Source organism: Colossoma macropomum, unplaced genomic scaffold (genome assembly GCF_904425465.1).
Source record: "Colossoma macropomum unplaced genomic scaffold, Colossoma_macropomum, whole genome shotgun sequence".
Lineage (NCBI taxonomy): Eukaryota > Metazoa > Chordata > Actinopteri > Characiformes > Serrasalmidae > Colossoma > Colossoma macropomum.
The window spans coordinates 37501-51175 of NW_023495903.1; the positions used below are offsets into that span (position 1 = coordinate 37501).

At 40.8% G+C, this 13675-nt stretch overlaps 1 protein-coding gene across 6 annotated transcripts; it reads right to left on the minus strand.

Moving 5' to 3' along the window:
- Positions 1-9181: 9181 nt before the first annotated feature.
- On the minus strand, positions 9182-13666 carry LOC118803471 (plectin-like). 6 transcript variants are annotated; one of them, XM_036563961.1, is made up of 10 exons: positions 13074-13666; positions 12201-12299; positions 12003-12122; positions 11807-11905; positions 11559-11735; positions 11010-11108; positions 10762-10938; positions 10193-10512; positions 9781-10095; positions 9182-9543 (listed from the first exon to the last, which is right to left on the minus strand). In XM_036563961.1, the coding sequence occupies exons 1-10, from the start codon at positions 13474-13476 to the stop codon at positions 9241-9243; spliced, it is 2112 nt and encodes a 703-aa protein (XP_036419854.1). In that variant the 5' UTR covers positions 13477-13666; the 3' UTR covers positions 9182-9240. The 6 variants fall into 6 exon arrangements, with proteins under 6 accessions (XP_036419854.1, XP_036419853.1, XP_036419852.1 ...); XM_036563960.1 differs by having other exon boundaries at positions 11559-11732; positions 12003-12299; XM_036563959.1 differs by having other exon boundaries at positions 10762-10935; positions 12003-12299.
- Positions 13667-13675: the final 9 nt, after the last annotated feature.

Here is a 13675-nt window from a genome sequence, read left to right on the forward strand (position 1 = left end):
TGGAACAATGGAGAGAGGGGAAGGACCAAATGAAAGGAAAAGGCGTATAACAGTTATGGATGGGTAAAAAGGAGCAATGATTTTGTAAAAAAAAACCTAAAGAAGAAAGTTACGGTTGGTGTAACACTCATATTGGGCAGTTAGTTTATTCACTATGAGATGGGGGTCACATTTCTGCAAAATGGACCCCACTAAATGTTAATCCTAGTTACAACCCTGTTCACGAGGTTTATAAATTACTGGGCAATGAAAGTAAAAACTCTCTTCATGATAACAATGTTCTTCTTTAAGAAGGTCTAGTTTATTAAGAACAGTTACCGTTATACACCTGAGCAGTGGGGACCGAAGCTGACATTGACCACTTTTACATTGTCATAGGCAACTTACCAGTTTGTAGTGATGCCTTTTGGTCTCCCAGGGGCACCAGCCACATTTCAGTCGTACAATGATGAAAAACTGCATGCAAGATTTTTTTTTTTATTTTTCAAAAGATCAAACTGTGAACTACTTGGTAGGCACAGGGGGCTGGGTTAAAAAAAAATTCCATAGAGGATGAAGTCTTGTGAAATTAATTGGAGAAACTGGAGACAATCTTGGTATTGCATAACTTTCACCCAAAGGAAACATCTGATCCTTTCACTGTGTGGGTTTCTGGAACTGGAAAGTCATAGTACATTTCTCTATCAGGACAGCTGCCCTCACTGACCTCACAGGAAAACCAGTATGATGAACTGAAATAGATCACTAGTCAGGTTTCACCTCTTCCTTTAGTGCTGCTGCCTCCAGGATGTGCGTCTGATATCCTGATCTAACTGTCAGTGTATCAGAGTCACAGTGCTGTGTGGTTTAGTATCCTAAGCTGATGTAAAAGAGACTCAGTTCAGAGTCTGATGTTGATTAATAGACCTATGGAGTCTGAAATGGATCATGATGTGATGGTGCTGTAGAAGACCATGTAGTGTGTTTGTTCTGAGGGAAATAATGGGAGTATAAACAGTGTAATCAGTGCAGTGGTGAATGAAGCTCCAGCTGATTCTCCTGTGCTCTTTATCACAGTGTACAGAGAGTAATGGTGCAGCAGGAACATGGCCAGTGAGAAAACCCACAGCAGCGTTCCTGCACGCCTCCCAGTTCCACACTCCAGGATCAGTAGTGGGAGTTTTATTGATCAGTGTGGGAGGGTGGAGCTCCAGGAGGCTGCTGGGAGGGGCTGAGGTGGGCTGTGGCTCCCCCTGCTGGTCAGTCTGCCTGTCAGACTCCATGGTGGATCACTCTGTCTAACAGCACACCAACTGATACCACTGTTTTCATCAGATCCAGTTAGACTCTTGGGAAGTTCTGCACTGTAGGAACACAGAACAACAGTGTGAGTCGTGTAGTGTGAAAGGAGTTGAGAGTGAAAGAGCAGCTTAAAATCAGACTCAAGTAAAAGTGTTGATACTTCAGTGAAATCATGACTGAAGTAGAAGTAAAAGAACAACTTGAGTAAAAAAGTATCAGATCTAAAATCTACTTGAGCTCTGAGTTTCTCTACAGAACTCGGACATGAACCGTGATTTTTAGAGCCAGACGTACAGTTCAGGTCATTAATATCAAAATTGTCATAAATAAATAAATAAATAAATAAAAGGACAATTAATCTGCTGTAGATCAAATGTTGAGTGTACAGGATTAATTTGTAACAAATCATGTGAAAAGTCTAGATTGTGAGATTAGCATCTCTACGGGGTTTGTAATGTAATGTTAGCACCAAGCTAACGGTGGTGCACATAAATATTTTATAGCAGCTCTGACTTAAAGACCAAGAGTGAGAGCTTATGACAGAAATTATGTTTACATTTACTTACTGTCCATGTTCCAGTTTTACAGTGACTTCTTCAATAAAGATCTGAACTTAATGTCTGTCTTTGAATATCACTGAAGGAGCCTGAATGTCTGCTGAACTGAACTGGCTTTAATCAATAAATAATTTGAATGAACAAATGTATAACAAAGTATTTATTATAGTTGAATAAAACCAGTTAAACTGCTTGTTACCTCATTAAGTAATTATTTAGGCTGAACAGACAAACGATTTCTACAGTCTACTCACCTCTGAATATGATCTCCTAATAAAACTGATGAGTCTGAGTTTGTTGAAGGATTTCTTCAGGGACTCCCTCTTTCTCAGGACTGAGAGAAACATCCATTTCATAATCTGTCCAGATCCTTATAATAAACTTTATAATAAATGAGACTCTAGCTGAACTCTACAGCTGGTTCCAGAGACTCCAAAAGTATGAGGACTGTAGAGTATTCAGGGCTGGAACTGAGAACCAGTGTGAGGAACCTTTGAGAATAAACTACTGAACTGTCAGGCAGTTAAAGGACTGTGAGAGGAGAGATCCACTGATGCTGCTCCAAAGCCTTTATTTATCCAAGCTGAGAACTTTCCAACACAGCACAGCAGCTCACGGCTCAGAGCTGCACTCATTCATTAGCTTGTGTGGTCTGAAATAAACTAGAGTGAAATAAACACCACAGCAGTTTAAGTAGTCTAGAGAATTAACACATCACCTTCAAGCAGTAATGAAGTCTACACTACTGTTTAAGACTCATCACAGGCTTTAACTACAAGTCCACCAGCACCAAAGTCTCTGTTTAACTCATACAACAGCGCCTCCTTGTGGGTGAAGCGGGTCACTTTTCACTTAAGTGACTACAATCACTAGAAAGGCTGACACTCTGCTTTCACAGTGAACAGACATGGTACATAAACAGGGCACCATCACCAAATAAAGAGAAATTCTCTGTGTTAGAGCTACAGTTGAGTGATAATCCTGTACCAAATCAACATCAGGCTGATCTGTGACCTCATGACACTGTACTACTCCATAAACACTGGTGTTATTTAGATTTCAGTGAACTCACACATTAAATATGTAAGACCAGCATTGCTGACCTGCTTTACTTGGCTGAGGAGGCAGAACTTTGCCTCAGATGTTTCATTTGAGACAGACTTCCTCCATTTCTGAATGTCCATCTAGGAGAATTAGAGCGTAAGATAACAGTGAGCTCTGCTGCTGTTATTAGCAACTAAAGTAAAGCAGCAGTTTGAACTGAAGTTACACGATTAAATACATGTTGATTGATCTTGTGATTGATCTTTTTATGGACAGCTACATTTTCTTCACCAGCTCTTGAGTTAATGTGTCCTAAATGTCCTAATCTTGCTGGTTATGGATCTCTGTGTTCTGGACTTCTGGATCTCCAGCTTGGAGATTCTGTCCCCTCATGGTTCACTGCCAGAAAATGGTGTCTTTGCAGTTTAAATGATCTTAAATCTGGTCGACATGACTAATATTTCTAATTTTGAGATGGTTGTATGAATGTTATAACATAATTTCTTTTATTTCTAGACATTTTGGTAACACTTCATATGAATCCTTTATTAATAATGCATCATGAATACATTTATAATGCATTATATGGCAAACATAATACCTTATAATAACTGGCATAAGCCTGTATAATTACTCATAAGTAGTTATAGCTACATACAAAACACTTTATAAAGTAAGAGTGTGACTTTATAAAGACAGGTTTGATAATTCATTATAATATCTGTTCATAAGAATGTTGTACATACTAATGTTGTATTGCACTATAACACAGGTTTGGTATACTTTACGTATTTTTTATTACTAGTTATAATGCATTATAACATACAGCTTTGATTTCTCAAATAAAGCTTTTATATAAGAATATAATATCTAACAGAGCATTATGCCAGGTCATTACAGGCTTTAATCGAAGTATAACGTCTGTTTAAAATAGATTCATTGTAATATATAATGTCTTATAGGGCATTATAAGAGAGCTTTACAATTGGCTTTAAGTGAAGAAAGATAATCACATCTAACATCCTACAGCAAGCATAGCAGTTAGCAGTCAGTTAGTCAAGATGTCCAAGATGTCGAACTCTAAACAACAAAGTCATGGATTTGCTCTTTTGAGCAGAAGCACAGTTTAACGAAACTCACTGCAGGTTGAAGTTACCAATCTACAACCATATCACACAAGAGGAATCAGAACCAGAATCACTTTATTTAGCCAAATATGTTACACAGACAGGGAATTTGTCTCGGTGAGTCACACGTTAGACATGTAACACACTCAACAGACCAGACAGCACATAGACTATTAACCAGTACTGAGCCAAAGGAAAAGTGATATAAATACAATAAACAGAATAAAGAACAGTAATAAAACAGCCAGTGTGAAAGGAGCTCAGGAGATGTGCTGTGAGAGGTGTGGATATCTGTACGTATGGATGGTCAAGTAGACCTGCACTATAAAATACACTATAAATCTCTTATATACAGAATATTACAGAGATATAAACACTGTAAGAATGACTTATCCAGCAGTGCAGATGAGCATTATGCTGCAGGAGGAGCTACACTGTAGTACAGTAAGGAGGTTTGATGGTTTAGTTTAGTGTAAAGTGTGAGTTGTTCTCTGCTGAGCTCTCTTGGTGATGGAGACCGTGTTCCTCTCCCACTTCAGATTCCTGGATATGGAGGGGCTCAGGAACTTGAGTGACTCCACAGTGGAAACCACAGAGCTGTTGATGTTGAGGTGGGGTAGGGAGGGGGGCTGTGCCTGACGTCCACGATCATCTCCACCGTCTTTTCTGTGTTCAGAAGCGGGTGGTGGTTGTTGCTGCACCAGGAGACCAGTTGCTCGAGTTCCTGTCTGTGAGGCCCAGTGTCATCTCCAAACTTCAGGATCTTCACAGCTGGTTCCTTAGAGACACAGTCATTGGTGTAGAGGCTGAGGAGAAGGAGTGAGGGCACACAGCCTTGTGGTGCTCCAGTACTGAGGGTCCGGGGGTCTGAAGTGTGCTTTCCTAGCCACACCTGCTGTTTCCTGTTTGTCAGGAAGTCCTTGACCTGCAGGTGGGATCTGGTACAGACAGCTGGGCACTGTGGTGCTGAAAGCCACGATCAGGACTTCCTGTATATTTTGTATAATTTCACTGTCTGGTGTCACAGGAACATCTTAAACCTTTAGTCTCCAACCAGCTCCGCACAGCCTCACACTGCTTTATTTGATTTGACTTAACTTTAATATGACTTTTGGTGTGTTTTAACTGTCTGAGCTGCTGTTTTACTTTTACTTCTTTACTTTTTACCTGACTCCTCACATGACTTCGCGCTCCTATCAGTGCACTAGATCTCCGGAGTACTAATGTTGGTCACCTGAGTTACTGGTCACATGACGTACTTAGTTTAGTTTATAAGCCCGGGCTTTAGCAGAGGATAGTTGTGAGGTATTGTATCCATTTGTGATCTACTGAGCGGTCATTTCATTGTTTGGATTTTGTGTATGACCTTTGCCTTTCGTTTTTTGACTCTGCCTTTTTTCTGTGCCCTCGGGATTTGTTTGCCATTTCTTCTGATTACTGTGTTTTGACCTTTTGCCCTTTTTCCCTTTTTGGACTTGGTGCACTGTGTGATGTCTGTCTGTATTTTCCATGCCTTTTGGATTTGACCCCTGCCTGCTTTGTGACGCCGACTCTGGACTGTGATTCTCTCAGTAAAGCCTCAGTTGTGTTTCACACCTGCGAGCGTCTGAATCTGGTTGGCACGTTACAGTGAGGTTCACCCTCAGTGTATTCTGAGTTTAAATAAAGGTTGATTGATTGATTGAAGAAACCTTTCTGTAGAATGAAATCCAGCACCCAGGAGTGTCAGTGAGGGAAAGATGATCTGACTCTGCTGATTTTGTGGCTCCATTGCAGGTGGAACTGTGAGCAGTGTTTTCAGCTGGTCAGGTCGGAACAGATTGTCCCTGGTAGGAACTTCTTTTCCTCGGCTCGTGTCTGGAGGAATTCTTCCTGTAACGTCTCCCTCCCATATGAAAAAAACATAATGTTTCGTATAAACTTAGCGAGTTTATTTCTTACCCAACTCACACACAACTTAGTACATAACACAGTTCTCTGTTCTGTACATGTTCATCACAAATCAGAGTCTTTTCTTGTGTGATTATGGCCACAATCGAAAAAACACTTCATATAAGGGACTCAAGCTAATTCATGTATGAATATTTTAAAGGATGTGTATTAGCATATGAATTTATTAATAAATTCATATTTTTTAATGATTTTCATTTGATGAAAGATGTAGGATTTTTCTGTAATTTCCATGTTTTCCATAAACTTTTTACAGTGAATGTTTTGAACATGTTTTAAACATGAAAGATCAGATTTTTATTTATTTTACATGTACATTAGAATTTCATCATTTTGTGTATAAAAAGCTACATCACAAAGACGCAGGGAGAAAAAGCTTCAGCTAGTGTTTATTATAGTGGTGTCCAGCTTAAGGTCACAATAACAGTTAAAAATCCTTCCTTCCTCCAAAAGCAGTCGTTTCTCAGACAAACTGTAATCCACCTTTTCATGTCTAATAACAGTCCATCCTAAAATGACTGTAACTCCATGAAGGTCAGTGAATAGATTTCTGAAATTACACCATCAGCACAATTTAATTTAGCACAGATTTGAATCGTCAAACAAGGAACTGGAAGCTACTAGAAATGCTGGAGTAGCTACAGTGCAGCAATAGAAACACTGACTGATTCAAATACAGTCAGACCAGCTTCATTCACACCACAGAGATAATAAATACATTAAAATAACTAAAATAACTAACCGGCATGTATTTTACAGTTAAACAAGTCATATGACTTTATTTAAAGAGCCAAAACAGAATATACTGAACGATAACAAACTGAATCACTTTCCAGGGAGGAACACTTTACTGGAAGAGAGAAAACTAGGAAGCTTTAAAATAGGGCTGCAGCAAACGACTGATTTGATAGTGGAATAATCTATCGATTACTGAAACGAATAATCAGTTATTCAGATTATGAATCACTACATTACCAAATAACTAGGAGTAGAACAATATGATGGTTCTGGATTGACCTTATATTTAATGGTGACTGTTTCTTGTGAAGAAACAGTTTTTACTGCAGGAGTCTGAGTCACAGTCACCTGAATACTGGATCCTGAGAGAAATGAAGATGAATTAAAAAGACAAAATGAAGTAAAAGTTTATGTAGAATGTGAAATGAAAAACATACATACAAAAATACATATTTATATAGAAATAAACAAGTGCTTTCACTGTTTAGCCTTTAATTAGTGATGACCATAACTCCACTGACCCAGTTACTGACACAATCTGATTTTCTGCAGTTATCAGATTCTTAAGTGTAAACACACTGAACCAGTTACTGACTCAGTCTGATTTTCTGCAGTTATCAGACTCTTAAGTGCATGTAAACCCCCCAGAGCCCCCTACTTTTAGCTCACTCTTCACGAGGCAGTGTGTTTGTTCAGAAACTTTACTTTATTCCCAAAAATAACTATAAGCCCCACAGTATTTTACTGAAGTACATGTACTTAAAAGGTCAGTAGTTACTTCACATCTCTGATCAGCGATTGGTCAAAGTTAATCCTGATTAACAATCTGAAGTGTGATTTTGTCGTTAAATGGCCCAAATTCTACATAATTCATTTCTACACAATCATTTTTCAGGATCTCTTTATCCCCTTACAGTTAAACTGCTGTAGGCTGAATATGTGGAGACATGAATGTATTACTTTTCATGACAAACAATGGATCCCAAACAATCTGGTTTCTGGCTTCTTTTCCATATTTGGACAGTTTGGACTGCTGGAGCTTTGAAACGGCTCTTTAAATAAATGACGGCTCTAATAAACCCTGAATTCTCTCAGCAGGTTATTCAATAAAATATCTGAAAATGGATTACAGTAACAACGAAGAACAAAGAGGCTGAAAGATATTTTTCATATTTTATTGATTTTTTTGTTGATGCTCTTGTTTGTGTGTGTGTGTGTGTGTGTGTGAGTGTGAGTGTGTGTGAGTGTGTGTGTGTGTGTGTGTGAGAGAGAGATTTCAGTATGATTGAAATGAAACTGATGATGAGTGAAACTTCTTTTTTTCAGTGTGTGTTTGTGTGTGTCATTCTGTGTATGAGTGTCATTGTGCGAGTGTTTCAGTGGTGTGTGTGTGTTTCAGTGGTGCGTGCGAGTGTTTCGGTGGTGTACGCGAGTGTTTCGGTGGTGCGCGCGAGTGTTTCAGTGGCATGTGCGAGTGTTTTGTTGGTGCGTGCGAGTGTTTCAGAGGTGCGTCTGAGTATTTCGGTGGTGCGTGCGAGTGTTTCAGTGGCATGTGCGAGTGTTTTGTTGGTGCGTGCGAGTGATTCGGTAGTGTGTGTGAGTGTTTTGTTGGTGTGTCTGTGTTTCTGTGGTGTGTCCATGTTTTGGTGGCACGTCCAAGTGTTTCGGTGGTGCGTGCGAGTGTTTCAGAGGTGTGTGCGAGTGTTTCGGTGGTGCGCGCGAGTGTTTCGGTGGTGTGTGAGAGTGTTTCGGTGGCATGTGCGAGTGTTTTGTTGGTGCGTGCGAGTGTTTCCCTGGTGCACGCGAGTGGGTGCACGCGAGTGTTTCGGTGGTGCGTATGAGTGTTTTGGTGGTGCGTGCGAGTGTTTCGTTGGTGTGTGTGAGTGTTTTGGTGGTGTGTATGAGTGTTTTGGTGGTGTGTATGAGTGTTTTGGTGGTATGTGCGAATGTTTGATTGGTGCGTGCGAGTGTTTCAGTGGTGCGTGCGAGTTTGTCGGTGGTGTATGCGAGTGTTTTGGTGGTGCGTGCGAGTGTTTTCTTGGTGTGTGCGAGTGTTTCGATGGTGTGAGTGTTTTGTTGGTGTGTACGAGTGTTTCAGTGGTGTGTACGAGTGTTTTGTTGGTGCGTGCGAGTGTTTCAGTGGTGTGTACGAGTGTTTCAGTGGTGTGTACGAGTGTTTCAGTGGTGTGTGTGAGTGTTTCAGTGGTGCGTGCGAGTGTTTCAGTGGTGTGTGCGAGTGTTTCAGTGGTGTGTGTGAGTGTTTCAGTGGTGTTTACGAGTGTTTTGTTGGTGTGTCTGTGTTTCTGTGGTGCGTGCGAGTGTTTCAGTGTTGTGTACGAGTGTTTCAGTGGTGTGTGTGAGTGTTTCAGTGGTGTTTACGAGTGTTTTGTTGGTGTGTCTGTGTTTCAGTGGTGTGGTTCTTCTTCCACTGTCTGTTTGTGTTTCTCTGGTTGTTCATTTCCTGTCCCTCTCAGGTTTTCTCTCTCTCTCTCTCAGGGTTTCTGTCTCTCTCTCAGGTTCTCTCTGTCTCCCTCAGGTTCTCTCTATCGATCGTCATGCTGCCACCAATGGGGTCTCCTCACTCTCCGTTCTCCTCCACGTCTCTCTCTTCCTCCGTTCCTCTCTGTCCGTGGAGGAGTGGACTCCACTCTAGGATCTTCTCTGGTTCTTCTCTCTCTCTCTCCTGTCCGCAATGCTGTGAAGGAGTCGGTCACTGCAGTAGATCTTCTATCTGTCTGTTCCTGATCTCGTCTGGGACGGAACACCTGCCTGCGTTCATCATCCCAGTTCCTTCTGTTGTCCTTCTGTCCAGAAGAACCTCTTGGAACAACGACGTGTTGGGTTCTCTATATAAAACAGGTTTAATAGTTTAGGGACCATGACTAGGACTAAAAGATCCACAGATGATTGACTATTACTAGAACTAAAAGATCCATAGTTTAGGGAACATGAATAGGCCTAAAATATCAATAGTTTAGGGACCATGATTAGGACTAAAAGATCTGCAGTTTAGGGACCAGGACTGAGGCTAAAAGATCCATAAAATAGACACCATGACTAGGAGTAGCAGATGTACTCTGTACCTGTCCTCTTTTCCAGTGAGGATGTTCTCTCGGCTCTCCATGTTCCTCTGTCTTCCTTTGCTGATAAGGAAGAGTTTTGGGTCTCAGGGTCTCTGGTGGGGTCTTTTTCTCTTCTAGATCATTTCTGCATTGACCCCTGAGCCCCTCTGCTCCTCCTCTTTGTGCAGATACTCGGCTGTCATTTCGGTCAGATCTTCTCTCCGTCTGTTCCTGCACTCGTCTGGGGTGGAACACCTGCCTGCGTTCGTCACCCCAGTTCTTTCTGTTGTCCCTCTGTCCAGAAGAACGTCTCTCAGAAAAGCCTTGTTGGGTTCTCTGTATAAAAACACATTTCATAGTTTAGAGACCAGGATTAGGACTAAAAGATACATCGGTTGGGGACCATGACTAGGACTAAAAGCTGTACCTGTACCTGTTCTCTTTTCCAGTGAGGATGTTCTCTCTTATCCTCGTGTCTCTCCATCGTCCTCTGCTGAGGAGGATGTGTTTTGGGTCTCGGGGTCTCTGGTGGGGTCTTTCTCTCTTCTTGATCATTTCTGCATTGACCCCTGAGCCCCTCTGCTCCTGTTCTGTGAGCAGATACTCTGATCTCATTCTTGTCACCGTCTTGTGGATTGTTGTCTCTTTCGTAGCCGATCCTGCGTCCTTTTCCTCTCGTTCCTCTCCTGATGTTTCTCTTTTTGTTCTCAGCATCTTCCTCAGGAGGCTCTTTCTTCTTTATATCCATTTCGTCTAGAGAACACAATTAGATTAATTAGTAATCAAGCTTTGTCCAATAGTCTGTCCTGGAGCTCAGAAATAGTAGCCGGATAGCAGCTTCCTCCAGCTGGATCTCCAGGAGCTCACTGGCTTCAGCTTTGTCCTCAGCTTTGCTCACTAGATTGTCTTAAATGAATTCAGGCAGATTAGAGCTCATACTAAGCTTTTATATTCACTAAATGTGTTATTGTCTTCATGAGGTCTGTTCATTTCTTTAATTACCCAGATGTTTCTCCAGATGTTCCTCCTGAGTGTCATCCTGGTTTATGTCCATGGGTTCATTGGTGGCTTCTGACTCCTCAGTGTCCTCCAGGTGGGTGCTCACAAGTTCTGTGGTGGCTTCTGCCTCGGCTTCATCCACCACCATCATCATCGTCGTCATCATCGTCTCATTTTCTGCTTTTATGAAAATACAGTCAGTTTTCCAGCTTATTCAGTTTTCATTATTATTATTTATTTCCTTTACTCACCCAGAGGCTGGACACTTGCTGAAACCTCTTCCTCCAGCTGGATGTCCAGGAGCTCACTGACGGCTTTAGCTTCATCATCATTGGAGCTCACTAGATGATCTTGAGTGAATTCAGACAGATTAGAGCTCATATTAATCTGAATTCCTGTTTTTATGCAACTAAATATGTTATTATCATTGTGCTGTTTGTTCATGAACTGTTATTGACTAATTTGAATTATTCAGTATCCACAATGATTTATTCAGTATCCATTATGAATTATTCAGTATACACTATGAATTATTCAGTATCCATTATGAATTATTCAGTATGCACTATGAATTATTCAGTATACACTATGGATTCATAGTCACTAATGTGAATTATTCAGTATCTACAATGAATTATTCACTTTCCACTATGAATTATTCAGTGTCTTTTATGAACTTTAGTGATTAATGTTAATTATTCAGTATCCACTATGATTTTAGTGACTATTTTGAATTATTCAGTACCTGATATGAATTTTTAGTGACTAGTTTGAATTATTCATTCATTTTTTTTACTCACCCAGATGTTTCTCCAGAGGTTTCTCCTCAGTGTCATCCAGGTTTATGTCCATGGGTTCGTTGTTGGATTCTGACTGCTCAGTGTCCTCCAGGTGGGTGCTCACGAGCTCCTTGGTGGCTTCTGCCTCGGCTTCATCCACCACCATCATCATCGTCGTCATCATCGTCTCATTTTCTGCTTTTATGAAAATACAGTCAGTTTTCCAGCTTATTCAGTTTTCATTATTATTATTTATTTCCTTTACTCACCCAGAGGCTGGACACTCTCTGAGACCTCTTCCTCCAGCTGGACCTCCAGGAGCTCTCTGATGGCTTCAGCTTCATCATCACTGGAGCTCACTAGATGATCTTGAATCAGATTAGAGCTCATATTAATCTGAATTCCTGCTTTATATTCACTAAATGTTTTATTATCTTCATGCTGTCTGTTCATTTCTTTACTCACCCAGATGTTTCTCCAGAGGTTCCTTCTCAGTCTCGTTCAGGTCGATGTCCATGAGTGCTTCGATGGCTTCAGCCTCTGCCTCATCAGCCATCATCATCATCATCTTCATCTCCTCCTCAGCTTCATCATGAATAAATACAGTCAGGTTTTCCAGCTGTGTCGTTTTCCTGATATCAGGTATTGATTTCCTTTCCTCACCTGGATCTGTGCTGTGAGGTTCAGCATCTTCTAGGAGAACCTCTGTCAGATCTCTAACGGCCTCAGACTCAGCGCTCAGCAGACTCTTCACTGGTTCTCCTGCAGCGAGAACCGATTTCCAGTTAAACATGTTGGTCTTTACAGTGTTTGTGTGGAGAGAGAATGTTCAGGTAGGTGATGTGGAGATGATGTGGTGCTGGTAGGTGATGATGCTCATGGTGATGTTTGGTGGTTTAATCATCATCACCAGCTGTTTTATTGAGTCCTATGAGCTTTTTTTCTATTTGAATAATTTGACTCACTGAAAGATTCAATTTCTCCTCATTTTCAGTTGAAGATCAAACAGATCAACAACATTTTTTCAGTCTAAGACATATTTCCCAATATCTGCTATGAATTTCTCAGAATCTGCTATGAATATTCAATACCTCTAATTAATTATTCAGCAGCTCCTGTCAATTATTCTGTGATGATGAAATATTCAATATGTACTATAAATTATTCTGTATTCACTGTGAGTTTTTTCAGTGTCTACTATGAATTTATCAGTATCTATCATAAAATCCTCTATGAATTATTCAATATCTTCTATGATTTTTAGTAACTAATTTGAATTAATCAGCATCCACTATGAATTTTCACTGACTGATTAGAATTACTTAGTATCTACTTTGAATGATTAAGTATCCACTGTGAATTATTTAGTATATTTTATGAATTTTTAGTGACTAATTTGAATTATTCTGTTTCCATTTCTCAATATTTACTATGAATATTTAGTGACCACTATGAATTATTCTGTATCTACTATGAATATTTGGTGATTTCTCCTTTTATTCAGTGACTGTTATGAATATTATCTCATTAACTCACTCAGAAGCTGCTCCATGTTTGCCTCAACCTCATCCAGCAGCGTTTTCATGAGATGTTTTATGGTTTCCTCCATCTCTCCAGTGAGGTTCTCCTGTAGTGGAGGTGCCGTGTTCTCCAGCGTCTCAGCCGAAACACTGTCAAGGCTGCCGGACACGAGGCCTACTGGCAGGTCCAGAACATCGGCCTCTTCCTCCACCTTTGCTGGCTGCTGGTTTGTTTGGCTTTCTTCTGTTTCTTCTTTGTTCATGTTGTTCTTCCTCTCTTTCTTCCACTGAATCTTCCACCTTCCACTCCTCTCCTTCTTTCCTCTCTTTCTCTTCTTACTCTGCTCCTCCTTTCTCTCACGCTGTGTGTCTGCCTCGTCCTCATGGACTCGGCAGCACCAGAACCAGAGGCAGCTCATTGTAGCGGCTGTCCTCTTCGCGGCTCCACACAGAATGTTGTGAAACGTCAGTGTGACGGAATCATCTGTACCCTCACCTTTATGACTTCACACCCTGTGGCCTTTAGTCCTTTATGACATCAGAGAGCAACTTCAAACAGCATTCTACAGTCTGTTATGCTCACTGACCAATGAGGGACAGACTACAGTCAAGTGGACA

Coding starts and splice junctions, on each gene's coding strand:
- LOC118803471 (XM_036563958.1), bottom strand. CDS start 13,476: ATGAGCTGCCTCTGGTTCTGGTGCTGCCGAGTCCATGAGGACGAGGCA. Junction 12,300..13,073: donor AAACATGGAGCAGCTTCTGA/GTGAGTTAATGA, acceptor TTCTCGCTGCAG/GAGAACCAGTGAAGAGTCTG. Junction 11,109..11,558: donor ACCTCTGGAGAAACATCTGG/GTGAGTAAAAAA, acceptor AATTCACTCAAG/ATCATCTAGTGAGCTCCAAT.